The 20,168-nt window shown below is 49.2% G+C and overlaps 1 protein-coding gene across 1 annotated transcript in view; it reads right to left on the reverse strand.

The window, feature by feature from the left end:
* abch1 (ATP-binding cassette, sub-family H, member 1) overlaps positions 1 to 15,830 on the reverse strand; it is a 122,119-nt gene extending 106,289 nt beyond the window's left edge. The window contains exons 1-4 of the mRNA XM_085981594.1: positions 15,570 to 15,830; positions 14,684 to 14,843; positions 13,567 to 13,721; positions 1,049 to 1,156 (exon numbers count right to left, since the gene is read on the reverse strand). Coding sequence (XP_085837720.1) covers positions 1,049 to 1,156; positions 13,567 to 13,721; positions 14,684 to 14,843; positions 15,570 to 15,691 — 545 coding nt within the window. The 5' untranslated portion in view covers positions 15,692 to 15,830. The remainder of the gene's footprint in view (positions 1 to 1,048; positions 1,157 to 13,566; positions 13,722 to 14,683; positions 14,844 to 15,569) is intronic.
* Positions 15,831 to 20,168: the final 4,338 nt, after the last annotated feature.

A 20,168-nucleotide genomic window follows, 5' to 3' on the forward strand; every position in this document is an offset into this window, starting at 1 on the left:
CCTTCTGTGCTGTCTCATTCTATGATTCCATATCCTCCACTTGTCACATCCTCACAACAGTGCACCAGAAGTCAGGAACCCAGCAACAGAAATACATTTTGTCTTTCAAACACGTGCTCTAAATCTGAAAACGTATGTCCCATAAGCTACATTTGTATTATGTAAAGGCAGACATTAGCAGATATAAATTTTTGTACGAGAGTCAAAACACTTACAAATGATTGGGTAGAAATTCAGGTTCTGTGTTCAGCAACCGGCAATTAATCCTCTATTCAAGTGACTGGGTAGAGACTCATGGGCTGGTAAGGCAGAAGCAGAATTTCTACCCTGACATGTTTTGAATTTAGTGCAATATTCAGTCAGAGCTATTGACTTTTTTATTCTCTTGGTAGATTAGGTGCACAACAATGGTGTGCAGACTCTGACAAGGAGATCTGTCTCACTCGGCTGGCAACAGCAAAACGTTGGCGCAACTGTATTGGAATGCCAATGGTCAAATGTCAAAATTTCCCAATCCTACTGCCTAACTCATGTGCTAACAACTCCAGTTCAGGAGACAGGGCCACAATAATCCACTGGGCTGCTCCACTGGCACAGGTCAGGGAGTGCCCATTGATGATCTGCGCTCCGATACTGCGGAAGTCCCAGGGGATTGCGGGGGGTGGGGGGGCGAAATGTCACATGCTTTAAATATGGTTGGCGGGTGCCTGTGCCACTATGGGCGCATCTTAATCCCTCCCACCCCCTGCCAGAAGGGGAGGCCCTGGCCAAGCACTCAAGAAACTCCAGCACCACTGGCCCAATTGGAGGTCTGGCTTTAATGGCAGTCCCAGAGAAGAATGGATAGAACAGTTGATAAATACATGAACTTCATAAGACTCCAAACAAGGGCACTTTCAGCAGCCAGTTTTAAGATGCAGTTTGCTTCAAATGGTTTAGTTTTCTCCTGAAAATTTCTATTGAAAAAAATCGATTGGAGGAAACTGCATTTTAGCTTATCAATAAAAGTTCTGGCGATAGGGCGAACCATCTGGTTCAGCATTAATACCTGGCTCGTAGCACTGGATCCACTCCAACAGTTGGTTCATCCAATAATAGGAGCTGTGGCTCCTGGAGTAGAGCAACTCCCAGGGACACTCGCCGTTTCTGACCACCACTGAAAAAAAGTCACAACCCGCGGATCAATCAGACAATTTATTATCTATTTGGGCAATTTCTGACAGAACAACTCTGAGATAAGTGCCAAGATAACTGGATTCTTGCAACACTACAGGCTGGTAGTAAACAGGCTGGGTCTCTTTTCGCTTGAAAAGAGAAGGCTGAGGGGGTGACTGTTAAGTCCGTGAATGATTGAGACACGGACTAGCAGGAGAGAAACAAACAGAACTTTACTGGTGAAAGGCATAAACGAATCTAACAAAACAGAGGCTCTCTAGCGCCTTTTATACAGGGGTGGTCACTGCCGGTACTGCAGTCTGAGACCAGTTATTCTCTTAAAGGTACATACACAACAATTCCTCCCCTTTTAGATAAACAGTACATAACATTCATTTAACAACTAATGATAACGAATTACAATCACAATTACTGTTGCTAGATACATTGGTTAAGTTTGAGCAATTATAAGTTCAGTCTTTGAGGAGACTTCCTGATTCTGTCTGGATAACGCCTCTTTGGGGTATCAGGTTCTTCTGGCAATGTTGAGTCGGAATCAATGTCATTGTTTGGTTCATCTGCTTCCAATATTACCGGGTCTGCGGTAGCTGCAATTGAAACGTCGATTTCATTACCAGGTGTATCAGATCGTGGTGTGGAGTTGACGTTTTCCAGTGACTCTAGAATCTGGTCAGCATGTCGTCTTACAATGCTCTCCCCAACGTCCACGGTATACATGAGAGGTCCTTGTTGTGTACAAATCGTTCCTGGCTGCCATTTCTCAGTGCGGTAGTCCCGGGCCAAAACTGGTTGACCTATCTTAAAACTCCTGGTCGGCCTTTCATTCATATTCTGAAACTGCCTGTTCTCCACATCTCTTCGGACATTTGGCTTAACCAAATCCAAGCGGCATCGTAGTCTTCGATTGAAGAACATCATGGCTGGAGTTTGGTTGGTAACCGCATGTGTCGCATTCCGGTAGGCAAACAAGAAGTTGTCCACCTTGTGTTGTAGGGGTATATCTTCATTACACATTGCCTTGATAGCCTTCTTGAATGTTTGGACAAACCTCTCGGCCAATCCATTAGTGGCTGGATGATACGGGGCAGATGTGTAATGCTTAACACCATTGTTCTTTAAGAACCTCCGGAACTCTTCAGACACAAACCGTGGTCCATTATCAGAGCAAATCTGTTCAGGCAGCCCATTCCTGGCGAATATGGTTCGTAAAACTGTGATAGTTTTTTCCGTGGTGGTTGAGGACATTTTTATTACCTCTGGCCACTTTGAATGTGCATCCACCGCAATTAAAAACATCGAGTCCATGAAGGGACCAGCAAAATCAATGTGCACCCTTTGCCATGGAGATGAGGGCCACTCCCATGGTTGCAGAGGAGCTTGTGGTGGGGCGTTTTGGACCTTCTGGCATCCTGCACAGCTCTTGGTCATCTCTTCGATTTCTCTATCGATTCCCGGCCACCACACAAACGCTCTGGCTAAGCTCTTCATTTTTACCCCACCCAGATGACCCTCATGAAGCTCATTGAGCACTTTATCCGTCAACTTAGGTGGAATTACTACTCTGGATCCACACATCAAGGTTCCTCTGCACACTGACAGCTGTTCTCTTCTCGGCGAGAATGCTGGCAGCAGTGGTTCGCCATGTGCTGGCCATCCCTTCACCGTTAAATCATAGACCCGTGATAGTGTCGGGTCATTCCGTGTTTCCTTTTCTATGTTTGCATTCGTCACAGGGAGACATTCGACTATGGTCGAGTGGAATAACTCCATTGGATCCACTGCAAGGTCTTCTTCTTCCACCGTCGGCAACGGTAGACGTGACAATCCATCAGCATTTCCATGCTGTTTAGTTCCTTTGTACTCGATGTCATATTGGTGTGCCCCTAGGAAAAGGGACCATCTCTGCAGCCGTTGTGCTGTCATTATCGGTACGCCCTTCTGAGGGTTGAAAATGGAGACAAGAGGTTGATGATCGGTTAGCAGAGTAAATTTTTGACCGTGCAGATAGTGATTGAACTTCTTCACCCCCCACACTAGGCTGAGGACCTCTCTGTCAATCTGGGCGTAGTTACGCTCGGCAGAAGTTAACGAGCGTGACACAAAAGCTATCGGCCTCTCCGAACCATCAAGGAATTTATGTGACAGTACCGCCCCAATGCCGTAGGGAGACGCATCACATGCCAGCCTGATTGGCAGTGCTGGGTTGTAGTGAGCCAATACTTCCTTTGAAGTGATTAAGTCCTTACTCTTCTGAAAAGCACGCTTACAATCATCGCTCCATTTCCATGCTACCCCCGTTCGTAGCAGGGCGTTCAGTGGGTGCAGAATTGTCGACAAATTCGGCAAAAACTTATGATAGTAATTCACCAACCCGAGGAATGACCTCAGCTGCGACACATTTTCAGGCGCTGGGGCCTTAACAACCGCTTCAATTTTGTCAGGGGACTTATGTAACCCCTCTTCATCAATCACGTGGCCACAATACGATATCTGTTTCTTAAAAAATTCGCACTTGGGGCGGTTGGCTCGCAGCCCATGTTCCCGTAGTCTAGTGAGCACCTGTTCTAGGTTGTTAAGGTGTTCACTGTCATCTTCACCTGTTACAAGGATGTCGTCCAAGTAACACTGAGTCCCCGGAATCCCTTGCAGGACTTGTTCCATCGCTCTTTGCCATATCGCCGGAGCCGATGCTACTCCGAATACCAATCGATGATACTGGTAAAGACCTTTGTGAGTGTTTATTGTGAGATACTTCCTAGAGGACTCTTCAACCTCCATCTGCAAATATGCTTGTGCTAGGTCAATTTTTGTAAAACGCTTCCCTCCAGACAGCGAGGCGAAGATGTCTTCTATCCTTGGAAGAGGATATTGTACTGTGCGAAGGACAGGGTTCACCGTCACCTTGAAATCCCCACAGATGCGAATCTTCCTTGGCTCTCCGGACTTATTGGTTAACGTTTTCTTCATGACAGGAACGATGGGTGTCGCCCACTCGCTCCAGTCAACCTTAGACAACACGCCCGCCTTCTCCAGATTCTCCAGCTCTGCCTCGATGGCTGGGCGAATTGCATATGGTACCGGTCTCGCTTTGAAAAACTTGGGAACTGCATTCTCTTCTATTTTTATCGAGGCGGTTACGCCTTTAAGCGTGCCCAGTTCTTGTTGAAATACCTCTTTGGCGTTAGCTAAGATTGTTGACAATCGTCCAGGAGTGACGTCTTCATCTTTTTTACCGTCCACCGTCATTGCATGAATGGAATGCCAATCTAAGTTTATCTTCCTGATCCATTCCCGTCCCAATAACGGTGGTCCACCATTTGGCAGTATGTAGAGATACAATTTCCGTATTTTCTTGCCATTGTATTCGACAGGCACCCTTATTTTTCCTCTGGGGTATACTTTTTGCCCTGTATACGTCGTCAAGATGATGGATGTCTCTCTCAAGGGTATGTGTGAAAATAGCCGCTTGTAGTCTCGTCGATTCATGACGGTTAGCGCTGATCCTGTATCCAATTCCATTTTAACTTGGGACCCTGCTATCGTGAGAGTGACCCAAATGGTTCGGTGATCCTCTTTTGTGATTACATTGTGAAGTTTGAGACAGCTTATGTAGTGTATGTACCCGTCTACCTTTAAGAGAACTATTGTATATAACCGTTCACCTTTAAGAGAACTATTTTAGGTGTGGCACTACTTTGTTTGGCTTCTGTATACTGTAATACCGACGGTGACCACACCAGTATATAAGTGTTGTGTCAGGATTTTTGGGCAGATTCGCCCTGACCTTCGAATAGTAAAGTCCTGTTTTAAGTTACTCTGGTAGGCTGTGTATTAATTAACTAAACAACCCACAGACTTTACAGTGGCGACGAGTCCGATCGTACCCTGCGGCAACAATACTTCTGAAGCAGTTAACGAGCGTCGAGAAGAGGCAACCGCCCTCGTCGTTCTGCTGGGAGAAAGCTCGAGGCTGCAGAACTAGAAAGGAGGAAGAATTTAGAGACAAAGACTTCCATCAGCAACAGGCACTGACTGTCCCTTCTGCCACGGTGAGGAGTGAGCCGATCAGCACGAGAAGCAAGGCGGCCACGGTGACTGTGAGTAAGGGAAAGTAAAAAGAATAACCGGAGGATAAGGGCGGTGCACTCGACCACGGTCGAGGGGGAAAGGAGCCGGACAGAAGTCGGGTCCAGAGGCGCTGAGACTGGGGCAGCGTGGAGCAAGGAAGCCGCGGTACAGACAGGCTGGGGGACGCAACGGCGTCGTGAGACAGCTAGACCGCGACCGGCGAAAAAGGCCGGGCAGCGACCGAAGCCACGAAGTGCTGCGACCGGGAACGTAGGCACGGGAAGAGATAAACTCAGCCGCAGCCGGGGAGGGAAGCACCGGACTGCGAGAGGGCTGGGAGGCGCGATTGGGAGCCGAGCGAGCGGGAGAGGCAGAGCCGACCAAGGGAGACTGAGCGAGAGCCAGTCCAGCGGCTGAAACTGTTCTCCGTCAACGGGGTGTACCCAGTGCCGGTAGAGCCGAGCGAGCGGGAGAGAGACAGAGCCCGAGCAAGGGAGACTGAGCGAGAGCCAGTCCAGCGGCTGAAACTGTTCTCCGTCAACGGGGTGTACCCAGCGCCGGTACAACCGAGCGAGCGGGAGAGAGACAGAGCCCGAGCAAGGGGAACTGAGCGAGAGCCAGCCCAGCGGCTGAAACTGTTCGCCGTCAACGGGGTGTACCCAGCGCCGGTTGCCCTGCCGAGAAAAGGGAAAGCACTGAAGCCGACGCGCAGGCTGTGAACCTGAAAGCCAGCGGCCGTCGCCCGTGGGGAAAGTGTACCCCTCCCGCCAGGGAAGAAACGCGGGAAGCCGCCATTAGGCGGGGAAGAAGACAGAAGCGGGAAACCGCCATTGAAGTGGGCGGGGAGAGAAGATAAGCGCGGGAAACCTCCATTTTCGCGGGAACCGCCATCTTGAAGAAAAAAAAAAGAAAATTTAAAGAAATAATCCGTGTTATCAGGAAGAGAGGAAGATGCCTAAGCGTGGTAACATCAACGATTTTAATTCCGAGGTAGAAGACTGGGCCACGTATGTGGAACGCATTGAGATCTATTGTGAGGCCAATAAAATAGAAGAAGATGACAAAGCTATAACCTTGCTATCTCGATGGGCGCGAAGACATACGGGCTCTTGAAGCATCTACTATCACCAGCTAAACCGGCGGATCAGACTTTCGATGATATTGTGGCTGTTCTGAAGGATCACTTGAACCCCACACCGTTGATGTTGGCGGAACGATTCAAATTCTATGCGAGAACGCAACGGAAAGACGAAAGCAACGCAGAATACTTGGTCGAACTGCGTAGACTAGCGAAATACTGCCAGTTTGGAGGGAATCTGACAGAGGCATTGCGAGACAAGTTCGTGTGCGGATTGGCAAAGGAAGGAACGCAAAAGCGACTACTCGAAGAGAACGACCTTACACTTGACAGGGCTGTCCTTATTGCAGCATCGCACGAAGCCGCAGCGAAGGGAACTGCGGAAATGCAGCTAAAGACAACGGCACTCAGTGTGGATCAAATTACCTCGACAACAACAAAATGTTATCGTTGTGGGAAGACAACACACGACCAGAACCAATGCTGGTTTAAGAACCAGGAATGTAGGAAATGTGGCAAACTGGGTCACATAGCTAAGGTATGCCGGTCAGGGAAGAAGACCAACAACCAAAGGACCAACAACCAAAGGAAGCCATCACAGGAAAAGTACAACAAGGTACACAAGGTGGCTGAGAAGAGTTCAGACGAACAGAATTCGGACTCAGACCCAAACGGCCAGGAGCTGGGTAGTCTGAGAATTCACAATGTGAGTAAGGAAGCTGACCTACAAACTATCTGGGTCATGCTAAAAATAGCTGGAGTCCAAGTGAAAATGGAGTTGGACACTGGATCAGCTCTATCAGTCATAAATCGAAGGGATTACCACCAGCTATTCTCACATATACCCTTAAGAGATACCAAGTTCGTATTGCAGACATACACGGGGCATAAAGTATACCCCATGGGAAAGATAAGAGTCAAGGTGAGAGATAGGGGTAAAGAACACCCAAGAATGAACTTATACGTACTACCTGAGGGAGGACCACCACTTCTAGGACGGGAGTGGATCAAGAAAATAGACATGGAATGGCACTATCTAAAAGCCATAACGAGTGAGGACTCGGTGCAGACAATCAGCTCAGATTCTGAATCGGATGACGATAAGACCAACCCAAATGTGAAAGACAAGGCTAAAATGGACTTGCCGACTAAGGTTGGAAAAATGAAGGCATGCAGAAAGGCTTATGCTCCAGAGAAGGACAAAGTTTCAGAACAGATCTCCACCGAACAACGACAACATAGTTTGACAGAGAATTCTGAGTCTGTTCAGTTTAAGGACATATCCATGACGGAAGAACACCGAGCTCGGACTCAACTTTATTTCAAATTACGACAACAATTAGAACAATTGAGTTACCGTCTCGTACAAGAGATGAAAACAATGAAAAAGTTCTATGACACCGAATGGGAGAATCTGGAAAGACAACAGAAGCAGCTAGCTCAAGCAGAGAGCGACCATAGAGCCATCGTGACCAATCACCGATCACATCTCCCTTATGATGTTCAGGAGTTAGAGTATTTGCAGAAAGAAGCAAATGAAGAGGAATCTTCAGGAAGCCAGGATTTTATTCCAGTTCTTCTCTACGACTCCTTACAAGCAGAGTTTGGGAAGTTGAAGGAACAGTATGAACAGGCCCAGGCTACAATCCTGGAGGGGGTTAACTCGGCAACCTCCGAAAAGCTAGTTTCAGTGGAAGCTTATGAGCAACTAAAGGTTGAACATGAGCAAGAAGTCCAAAGGCTGCAGGAAATTCTTGATGAGCTCAAGGCCAAGACAGACTCATCGGTAGAAGTTCCATCCATAGATGAGAAATTAGAGGTGAAAGACATGGCAGAACATGAAAGTCAAGATGTCCAAGAACTCATAAAAATATTGAAGGAAACCCAAGACAAATATGAGGCGGCAATGACCGAGGTTCAACAACTTGAAGAACAGATTCAACTGGGAATTCTTTCAGTGAAAGAAAAGGCAACTGTAAGAAACACAGAGACTGTAAGAATGGCCCCTGAACATGAGCTGGAGAGCATCAAGGCGCAACTTCTCCGAGCGCTTAAAGCCAAAGTACAAGAGGAAAAAAAGGTGAAAGCATTGGAGGAAAAGGTGGATGAAATGGAGAAGACTCTGATCCACAGGGTCCCTGTGGAAGAGTTAATGGTCAGCCAACTCCTTCATATGCTGAGAGACAAGACTCTGCAATGGGAACCATTTGAACACGAGCTTCAATCTTCAAAGGGAAGGGGTTCGGAGCTCTCAAAAGTTTGGGGAATAGTTGAGGTTGCAACACAGATTTTACGGGGCTGCCGAAAGTACGCTGAATCACGTCAATGTGAACTACAGAATGTTGAAACAGCTGCTCCAGTAGAAGGATTGAATAGCCCGATCAATCAATCCCCGATGGAAGGGGAAGTATTGGAATCACAAATGAGGTCATTAGTGAAGGATTGGCAGGAAACCCAGGAAGAGCGGGATGAATATGAACGCATGAAGAAGTCTCTTCAGGAAAGATGTCTCGGGAGGGAACAACAGTCGGCTAACGTCCAGTTGGGTAAGGAAGAAGTAGCCGGCCCTCTCGCTAGACTAGCTCAGGACGACACCGAATATTACCATGACCTGTTGAGTGACATGGAATATTACGATGACTTGGTCTGCCCAGCTTGTGATGAAAACTCCCAAAGTGCAGGAATCAGGATGAAGCACTTAAAGTCTAAGGAACATAGGGAGATGGTGGCGCTACAGCTGGCAGCGGATAAGGGAGCCCCGAGAGTCTCCAAGAAGCAGAAAAGAAAAAGACGAAGCAGAAGACGATAACCATCTAAATCATTATCACTTCTATCAGATCATGCACGTGGGCCCTACGAAGGGGGCCAAATCAGTTGGAAAGTAGGAAAAATTACCAAGGCAGTCCAGCTGTTTGTAAAAGTCAGCACTGCTGGTTCAGCAGGACGGAAGTTCAAGCTGTTAAGCCAAGGGAAAGACTATTGGATGAGTCACGCTAGAAATGTGAACCGGCTACACCACAGAGATGTTGTTCGGACCGAGTCAAGACCAGAGACTGAATCTGTGAGCTGTTCCCACAGAGACTGAATCTGTGAACTGTTTCCCGCAGAGACTATATCTGTGAATTGTTTTACATGAAGTTGATTATATGTTATGTTTAATGGGGAATAAGTATGTTGTAAGCTAAAAAGGGAGGATTGTAGTGTATGTACCCGTCTACCTTTAAGAGAACTATTGTATGTAACCGTTCACCTTTAAGAGAACTATTTTAGGTGTGGCACTACTTTGTTTGGCTTCTGTATACTGTAATACCGACGGTGACCACACCAGTATATAAGTGTTGTGTCAGGATTTTTGGGCAGATTCGCCCTGACCTTCGAATAGTAAAGTCCTGTTTTAAGTTACTCTGGTAGTCTGTGTATTAATTAGCTAAACAACCCACAGACTTTACAGCTTAGTCTTCTGTTTCCGGATTCACTATCGCTCATCTGGTCTTCGGAACTACTGTCCGTCATCTTTTGTACTTTCTTGTACGGTTCCTTAGTAGCCTTTTTGTTGTTGCTGGTCTTCTTCCCAGACCTACAAACTCGTGCAATGTGTCCAATCTTTCCGCATTGTCTGCATATTTTGTCTTTGGACCAGCAGTCCTTCTGGTCATGGTTAGTTCTGCCGCAGCGATAACATTTTGCAAATCCCCGTGTCATTTTGTGGGTGCCGTATTCCTGTGGTTTTTGTTGAATTTCTGCAGCTCCCCTGGCTGCTGCTTCATACGATATTGCCACGCTGAAAGCCTTATCTAGCGTCAGCTCTTTTTCTGCGAGTAACTTCTTCTGTGTTCCTTCACTCAGGAGTCCACAGACAAATTTGTCCCGTAGGGTATCTGCCAGTCCTGCTCCGAACTGGCAGTGCTTTGATAGCTTGCGTAGTTCCGTAAGATACTCAGCATTGCTCTCATCTTTGTGCTGAGTTCTCCTGTGGAATTTAAATCTTTCTGCTATCAACAGCGGTGCAGGGTTTAAGTGCTCCTGTAGAACAGCAACAATTTCGTTAAAACTCTTCGCCTTCGGTTTGGCTGGAGTAATCAGGTCCCGCAATAGGCCGTACGTTCTAGCGCCCATTAAGTTTAACAATACCGATACCTTTTTCCCCTCCGCTATATCGTTTGCCTCGAAATATACCTCTACTCTTTCCACATACGTGGTCCAGTCCTCTAATGTATTATCAAAAGCAGTGATACAGCCAGTCTTTGGCATCTTGCAAATCTAAAATGGCGCCTCCCACGCTTTGCCTTCTTCTCCGATTTAACAAAATGGCGCCTCCCACGCTTTTCCTTCTTCCCCGCTGTTGTTAGCGCTGCTTTCCACGGTTTCCTGCGCGTTAAATATTAATTCGTTTTCTTTTATTATCTTCTCGTCGTGGAGCGGACCCTCTGGGACACTTCCCTCCCTCTTCTGAGGTCCGAACGCTGCCCAGCTTCGAAACACCGGCCGCGCCCTGTATGCTCCACCCTCTCTCTCTCTCTCCTTGCTTCCCGACTCGCTGCCTGGCCCCGTTGCAGCCCAGGAAGGATCAGAGCACTACCTGCCACCAGCCCGATTAGCTGGGAAACCACGGACCGAGGAACCCAGCCAGGCTCTGGACAGTCTCTCCTGCAAGTTTTGAAATCGATGATTGACGGTCGACGCCCGTTTCTCGAGTTTCAATGGCCTATTTTTTTTTTCTCTTTCTTCTGGCTCCGACCTTCAACATGTCGTCGGAGCTGCTGCTGAGTTGCAGGTAAGTTCGTTTCTAACTCGTCGCCTGTGTTAAGTCCGTGAATGATTGAGACACGGACTAGCAGGAGAGAAGCAAACAGAACTTTACTGGTGAAAGGCATAAACGAATCTAACAAAACAGAGGCTCTCTAGCGCCTTTTATACAGGGGTGGTCACTGCCGGTACTGCAGTCTGAGACCAGTTATTCTCTTAAAGCTACATACACAACAGTGACCTAATAGAAGTCTTTAAAATTATGAAAGGTTTTGATAGAGCGTTTTTTATTTGTACCTGGGATGTGGATGTCACCAGCAAGGCCAGCATTTATTGCCCATCCCTTGAGAAGGTGGTGGTGACAACTGAATGGTTTGCTATTTCAGAGGGCAGTTAAGAGTCAACCACATTGCCATGGGTCTGAAGTCACCTGTAGGCCAGGCCAGGTAAGGACGGCAGATTTCCTTCCCTAGGACATTAGTGAACCAGATGGGTTTTTACAACAATCCGGCAGTTTCATGATCACCATTACTAATACTAGCTTTTTATTCCAGATTTATTTAATTGATTGAATTTAAATTCTCCAATAATGACCATGGTGGGATTTAGAACTCAGGTCTCTGGATCCTTAGTCCAGGCCTCTGGATTATTATGCTACCATACCCCGTGTGGACACAGAGAGAGTGTTTCCACTTGTGCGGAAGGGCAAAACTAGAGGCCATAAATATAAGATAGTCACCAAGAAATCAGATTGGGAATTCAGAAGAAACTTCTTTACCCAGACAGTGCAGAACTTTAATTTCTGTATTTTAGGTCTCAGAAAGTGTATAGGTTGACGATTGCTCAGATATAAATTTGCATATTTTGAAATTGGAATTTATTTTTTGCTGATCAACTCCAGAACTTTCTCTTCAGTGTAAGACAGCCCACTTTATCATCTCTACAGTTTCCTTCCCTTCCACTCATGGCTGTGATGATGGACAGGTTTCCTGCACCCAACAATATTGGTCCAAAACTGGGTGCTCTGAGGTGTGAGGGATCAGTTTGGAGTTCACTGTCCATCAATTCTCCTCCACCCTAATGTTCCACCTTCCATGCCTCCATGTTATAGAATGTCTGAGTTAAGGGAGACCAACAGTACACGCCCGCCTCCCCCTCCCCCTCCCCCCCACCTGCCTCTCCCGCCCTCTCCCCCACCCCGCTCTCCTACTCCCTCCCGCCTCCCCCGCCATCCTCCACCTCCCCTCCCCCACCCAGCTCCCCCTCCCACCTCCACTCCCTCCTCCCAACGCCCACCTCCCCCTCCCCGTCCACTGCCCACCTCCCTTTCCTACTGTCCACCTCGTCGTCCACCTACCCTTTCCAACGCCCAGCTCCCCCTCCCCCCAGCTCCCCCCACCTTTCCCTCCCCCCACCTCTCCCCCCTTTCCCTCCCCCCACCTCCCACCTTTCCCACCCCTCACCTCCCCCCCTTCCCTCCCCTCACCTCCCCCCTTTCCCTCCCCTCACCTCCCCCTCATTTCCCTCCCCCATCTCCCCCTCCTTCATCTCCCCCTCCCCCACCTTTCCCTCCCCCATCTCCCCATCCCCCCACCTTTCCCTCCCCCATCTCCCCATCCCCCCACCTTTCCCTCCCCCCATCTTTCCCTCCCCCCACCTTTCCCTCCCCCAACCTCCCCCCACCTTTCCCTCCCCCCACCTCCCCCCACCTTTCCCTCCCCCACCTCCCCCACCCTCACCTTTCCCTCCCCCTCCCTCCCCCCACCTCTCCCTTCCCCTTCCCTCCCCCTTCCCTCCCCCCACCTTTCCTCCCCCCACCTCCCCCCACCTCCCCCCACCTTTCCCTCCCCCCACCTTTCCCTCCCCCCACCTCTCCCTCCCCCCACCTCTCCCTCCCCCCACCTCTCTCTCTCCCCCACCTCTCTCTCTCTCCCCCCACCTCTCTCTCTCCCCCCACCTCTCCCTCCCCCCACCTCTCCCTCCCCCACCTCTCTCTCCCCCCACCTCTCTCTCTCTCTCTCCCCCCACCTCTCTCTCTCTCCCCACCTCTCTCTCTCCCCCCACCTCTCTCTCTCCCCCCCACCTCCCCAACTCCCCCACATCTTCCCTTGCCCCCTCCCAACTCCCCCCAAACCCCACTTCTCCCCTCCCCCCCGCCTCCCTCCTCAACCCTCTCACCGCACTATGGTCCAGGTGTAATTGAGAAGTTTTTCTTTAAGTTAACTCTCCTTTCTTCCATTTTGAGGTTAAGTCAGGGCAATAACTTCACTCCCAAGGACTTTATTTAAAAGGCATTAAATATTTAGGTGAAACCTCATATAAATCACAATTTGCACAAAACTGTGTTAAAACTATAAATATATGGGATGAAATAAAAGGGCAATGTAGGAACACATAGTCATGCACTGGGGCTGGACGCGTAAAGGGAACAATCCATCCGGGAGAGTTACTGTCCCTTTAATTCATATATGTTTATCATTAAAAAATATTTTGCATACCTGAGGTGCTTTACAAGTTTATTCTTGTCAGGAAGATCAAGAAAGTCAACCAGGAAGGAGAGACGAGCTTCAATGTCTTTTCTGACCAGCCCATGTATTCGCCCAAAGAACCAAAAGGTGTTGTTAATGCTAAATTCATTGTACAATGCTAATTCCTGTTTGTGATAAATCCAAAGGAGTATTTATTAATATAATGCAGGAGCAATATGTAGGAAATAAACTTTAACCTAGTTTCATAGAATCACAGAATCATAGAACAGTACAGCACAGAAGGAGGCCATTCAGCCCATCGAGTCTGTGGCGGCTCTTTTGAAGAGCAATCCAATTAGTCCCACTCCCCGGCTCTTTCCCCATATCCCTGCAATTTCTTTCTCCTTCAAGTATTTATCCAATTCATTTTTGAAGGCTACTACTGAATTTGTATCCACCAGGCAGTTCATTCCAAATCCTAACCGCTCGTTACATAAAAAAGTTTTTCCTCATGTCGCCTCTGGTTCTTTTGCCAATCATCTTAAATCTGTGCCCGCTGGTTATTGACCATTCAGCCATTGGAAACAGTTTCTCTTTATTTACTCATCAAAACACCTCTATTAAATCTCCTCTTAGCCTTCTCTGCTCTAAGGAGAACCACCCCAGCTTCTCCAGTCTATCCATGTAACTGAAATCCCTTGTCCCTGGAACCATTCTAGTAAATCTCTTCTGCATTCTGTAGTAAATCTCTTCACATCCTTCCTAAAGTGTGGTGCCAGAATTGAACTGGTGTTTTATATAGGTTTAGCATAACTTCCTGGCTTTTGAACTCTGCCTCTATTTATAAAGCCCGGGATCCCATATCTTTTATTAACTGCTTTGTTAACCTGTCCTGCCACCTTGAAAGATTTGTGCACAAACACCCCCAGGTGTCTCTATTCTTGCACCCCTTTAAAATTGTACCATTTAGCCTGTATTGTCTCTCCTCATTCTTCCTACCAAAACATATCACCTACTTATACCTTTACCTATCAAAAAGCATCATGTTTCATGAGTACTTTCCATATCAGAGTACAAAATCATTGGCTGTCTGATCCACTGAACTCAATTACCTTTTCAAATCCTAAAATTACATGAAGAGTTGTACCTGTGGCATGTATCCCACCATCCTCCCAGGCACCTCATGACCTGGGAATGCTGGAGGTTTCCCCAGGACAGTAATCTGACCCTTTGAGATGCGTAATCTTCCCAAAATACATCGGAGAAATGTGGTTTTCCCACAGCCACTTGGACCAAGCAGTCCGTATCTGCATGAAACAGGAGATTCATCATCACGGCCGTCACTGCGCACACTTCTTACACACCACACATATCGTAGAATAGTACAGCACAGAAGGAGGCCATTCGGCCCATCGAGTCTGTGCCAGTGGTAACTCACTAGAATACATCATATTGATCATCATGACCTATGATACAACATGTATGTCTTTTGACTCTCTCTGTATTAAGAAGTTCACCTGAAACATCATCTACATATCACACTTTAGCTATGCTTAATAACATAGGAAATAATCCAAGTCTGAAAAAATATAACACGGGGGTGAAAGGGGCTAGAAATTCCACCTCATTCTGGCCATTTTCCAGGTGTAAAACTAAGGGAAAAACTTACCAAAGGTGGGCTGGGATCTCCTGTGTCTGATCTGCACCTGAAATTTGGTGGTCGCCACTTTGGATCGGGCGAGTCCGAGTGGCACAGGTGCCCATCTGAAACAGCCGTTATGCAAAGGGACTAACGGCCGTTTCAGGCACGGACCCAGGATGTCTAGAGTTCTGCCTTTACATAATTCCGGCGTGGATTGCCCCCCATATTGGATGCTTAGGTGCCTGAGTTACACCTGGAACATACGGGCAGCGTCAACCAATTTTGAGGCCGGAACTTCTCGGTAAATTAACTGAAAGCAGTTTCTTAATAAATTTATAATAATGATAATACAACTATTAACCCTTCAGATATAACCTAGCAGTACACTTACATCTGCCCCTGTGGTAAGGTGAGGTTAAGGTTATCAAGTATCTTCAGCTTTCCATAGGACATACAGACTCCCCTACACTCAACAGCAGACTGGCTGAAGTCATTGGTTGCAGCAGGAGACATTGGCAGGATGTCTTTATATCATCATAAAGCTGAAATAAAAAATGAAACTGAAGCATTAATTTCAGCAGAACTGAAAACGAGTTAAAACATTAGGTAAAATCATCTCTCTTTCTCAGTAAACATAAAAATATATTTTCAACACAGAAAAAAGACTTGCATTTATTTGCATGACCTCAGGACATCCCAAAGTGCTTTACAGCCAATGAAGTACTTTTTTGAAGTGTAGTGTGGTAAACCACTGTTATTGTTGTTCACTGTTGTTGTTGTTGTTGCACACTGTTGTACCTATGCATGCCTCAGCATGTCTCTGCTGGCTCCGCCCCTGGCTCCACCCACAGGCCCAGGTACAAAGGTGATTGCCCTGCAGCCCCCTGCCTTCTTGGAACCCAGTCAACCACGAGAGGCATGCTCTGTTCTTTGCTAATAAAAGCCTTTAGTTACTCTCCTAACTCTCCGTCTTTTATGAGTAATTGATAGCGCATCAATTTTATTAGCAAAAACAAAATGTCGACAACAAACGCTGAGCAGCAGGCTGCTGCACCAAACGCTGAGCAGCAGGCTGCTGCACCAAACGCTGAGCAGCAGGAGCTGCTGCGAGCCCTCAGACCAACATGCCTGGACCTAGACCCCCAAGAAGCGGGTTCGGCTACCAAATTCGCGCATTGGCTGCGTTGCTTCGAGGCCTACCTGCAAGCCTCAACTGTGACCCTGGACGAAAACAAGTTGGAAATCCTGGCCTCAAAGGTGAGCCACCAAGTTTATACAATAATCCAGGACGCGACGACCTACGCGGCGGCTATCGATCTGCTAAAAGGGCAATATGCACGCCCGGTAAATATGGTCTATGCCAGGCACCTCTTAAGATCCCGCAGACAGCAGCCCGGGGAATCGGTGGAGGCCTTCCTACGGGCACTACGGATACTCGGCCGAGACTGCGATTGCAAAGAAGTATCAGCCGCAGCACACACAGAGGGACTGATCCGAGATACTTTTGTTGCGGGTCTAAGGTCCGACTACTCCCGGCAGAGACTGTTGGAAAAGGGAGAAATGGACCTGAGAAAGGCAGTGTCCCTCGCGCTCTCGCTCAACGCGGCCCACAGGAATATGGACGCCTTCTCCCCTAACCGCTCCGCAACGTGGACACCACAACCTTGGGTCATGGGACCGCCACCTTCAACTGCTGCTGCGATGTCCAAGGCACAGAAATGTTATTTTTGTGGCCAGGCAAAACACCCCAGAGCACGCTGCCCGGCGAGAAACGCTACCTGCTCCGGCTGCGGGAAGAAAGGACACTATGTCAGCGCCTGCAAAGGTAAAACCGCTAACGCCAGCAGCGCCACGTGCGAACCGTGGGGGCAGCCATCTTGTCCGCCATCTTGGGCTCCCCCAGCCGCGTGGGGATCGGGACCATGGGCGCCGTCATTTTGTCCGCCATCTCGGACGTCTCCAACTTCAACCACGGGGGACCCGGACTCAACCACCGCCTCATCTGACGACCACATCGACTCGCTCGACCATACGCTGGCCTCCGTGACGCTGGACCAATCTCTCCCTCATCAACTGTCCAGGTCCATGATGGACATTACGGTAAACGGCCGCGCCACTACCTGCCTTTTTGACAGCGGGAGCACGGAGAGCTTTACCCACCCCGACACGGTGCGCAGTTACTCTCTCCCGGTCCTGCCGACGCGACATCGGATCTCTTTGGCTTCCAAAGCCCAGTCAGTGGACGTCGGTGGCTACTGTGTAGTGACCCTTTCAGTAAGGGGCACAGAATACAAAAATTTTAAACTCCTGGTCCTGCCCCATCTTTGCGCTGCCGTTCTACTGGGGTTGGATTTTCAGTGCCACCTTAAGAGTGTCACATTAGCGTACGACGGACCCCTCCCCCCACTCACAGTCTGCAGCCAGCAGCTTTTAAATCGCCCGCCGCGCACCATTTGCAGCCTCTCCACCCTTAAAGTCCCCCCCCCCTCCTTGTTCGCTAACCTCACCCGCGACTGTAAGCCCATCGCTACCAAAAGCAGGCGTTACAGTGCCGGGGATAGGAGCTTCATTAAATCCGAGGTAGCAAGACTCCTGAAGGAAGGGATTATTGAAAGTAGCACCAGCCCATGGCGAGCACAAGTGGTGGTAGTGAAGACTGGCGAAAAACAGCACCTAGTTATTGACTACAGCCAGACGATCAATCGCTACACCCAGCTAGATGCATACCCACTCCCCCGCATATCTGACATGGTCAATCAGATAGCACAATACCGGGTGTTCTCGACGATTGATCTGAAGTCGGCATACCACCAGCTCCCCATCAGGGCTGAGGACCGCCAGTACACAGCTTTTGAAGCTGACGGTCGTCTCTACCACTTCCTCAGAGTTCCCTTCGGCGTCACCAATGGGGTTTCAGTCTTCCAACGGGAGATGGACCGGATGGTTGACCAGAACGCGCTCCAGGCCACTTTCCCCCATCTAGACAACGTCACCATCTGCGGCCGCGACCAGCAGGACCATGATGTTAATCTAGAGAAATTCCTCCGTACGGCCCAGCGGCTGAACCTAACATACAACAAGGACAAATGTATGTTTCGTACCAAGCGCCTTGCCATTCTTGGCTGTGTAGTGGAGAACGGAGTCATCGGCCCCGACCCCGACAGGATGCGCCCCCTTATGGAGCTCCCCCTCCCCCACTGCCAAAAAGCACTGAAGAGATGCCTAGGGTTTTTCTCGTACTATGCTCAGTGGGTGCCCAACTATGCGGACAAAGCCAGACCCCTCATCAAGTCCACCTCCTTCCCCCTGACAGCAGAGGCCTGTGCAGCCTTCACTCTCATAAAAGGAGATATTGCGAAGGCCACAATGCACGCAGTGGATGAGTCCATCCCTTTCCAAGTGGAGAGCGACGCATCCGACTTTGCCCTAAGCTGCAACCCTTAACCAGGCGGGGAGACCCGTGACCTTTTTCTCAAGGACCCTCCAGGGCCCCGAGATTCGACACTCCTCTGTCGAAAAGGAGGCCCAGGCCATTGTGGAAGCTGTGCGACATTGGAGGCATTACCTGGCCGGAAAACGATTTACCCTGCTCACTGACCAGCGTTCAGTAGCTTTTATGTTTAATAATAAGCAGAGGGGCAAAATCAAGAACGACAAGATCTTGAGGTGGAGAATCGAACTCTCCACCTACAATTACGATATCTTGTACCGGCCCGGGAAACTCAATGAGCCCTCAGATGCCCTATCACGTGGTACATGCGCCAACGCGCAGGTCGATAGACTGAAGACCCTCCACAATGACCTCTGCCACCCGGGGGTCACCAGGTTTTTTCACTTCATCAAATCCCGTAACCTGCCCTACTCCAGCGAGGAGGTCAGGACCATGACCAGGAACTGCCAAATCTGTGCCGAGTGCAAACCGCATTTTTATAGGCCAGACAGAGCAAGCCTGATCAAAGCCACGCGCCCCTTTGAACGGCTGAGCATCGATTTTAAAGGGCCCCTCCCCTCCTCCGACCGCAATGTGTACTTCCTCAACATAATTGATGAGTACTCCCGTTCCCCGTTTGCCATCCCTTGCTCAGACATGACCAGTACCACGGTCATTAAATGTCTGAATGACCTCTTCGCCTTGTTCGGTTTCCCTAGCTATATTCATAGCGACAGGGGCTCATCCTTTATGAGCGACGAACTCCGGCAGTACCTGCTCTCGAGAGGTATCGCTACAAGCAGGACCACCAGCTACAACCCCCGGGGGAATGGCCAGGTGGAAAGGGAGAATGCGACGGTCTGGAAGGCAGTCCTTTTAAACTTGAAATCTAAGGGCCTTCCGACCTCTCGCTGGCAGGAAGTCCTCCCTGCGGCGCTCCATTCCATTCGGTCACTGCTCTGTACAGCCACCAATGCTACCCCTCACGAGAGAATGTTCTCCTTCCCCAGGAAGTCCACATCGGGGATCTTGTTACCGACATGGCTGACTTCTCCAGGACCCGTCCTACTGCGGAAGCACGTGAGGTCCCATAAGACGGACCCCCTGGTCGAGAGGGTGAGCCTCCTCCATGCCAACCCTCAGTATGCTTACGTGGTGTACCCGGACGGGCGGGAGGACACAGTCTCCATATGAGACCTCGCACCTTCGGGTGCTCCCGAAACACCTCCCTCGCCACCCACCACTACCCACGCCTACCCCCAGTATGCTTACGTAGCGTACCCGGACGGGCGGGAGGACACAGCCCCCACACGAGATCTCGCACCTTTGGGTGCCCCTGAAACACTACCATTGCCATCCACCACTACCCACAACCCAACCCCGCTAGACGGCATGCCGCAGCCCCAGGACCCGTCATTGACCACCCAACCACTCAATGAGACGCCAGATTCAACGTTGGATGCTGCACCATCACCGCCGCCACCACGACGATCAGGACGGCATACAAGGCCACCTGATAGACTTACTTACACGAACCTTTAGTACACTTCACCCCGCCAG

This window comes from Somniosus microcephalus, chromosome 3 (genome assembly GCF_052327205.1).
Source record: "Somniosus microcephalus isolate GS21.2 chromosome 3, FLI_Smic_1.0, whole genome shotgun sequence".
Lineage (NCBI taxonomy): Eukaryota > Metazoa > Chordata > Chondrichthyes > Squaliformes > Somniosidae > Somniosus > Somniosus microcephalus.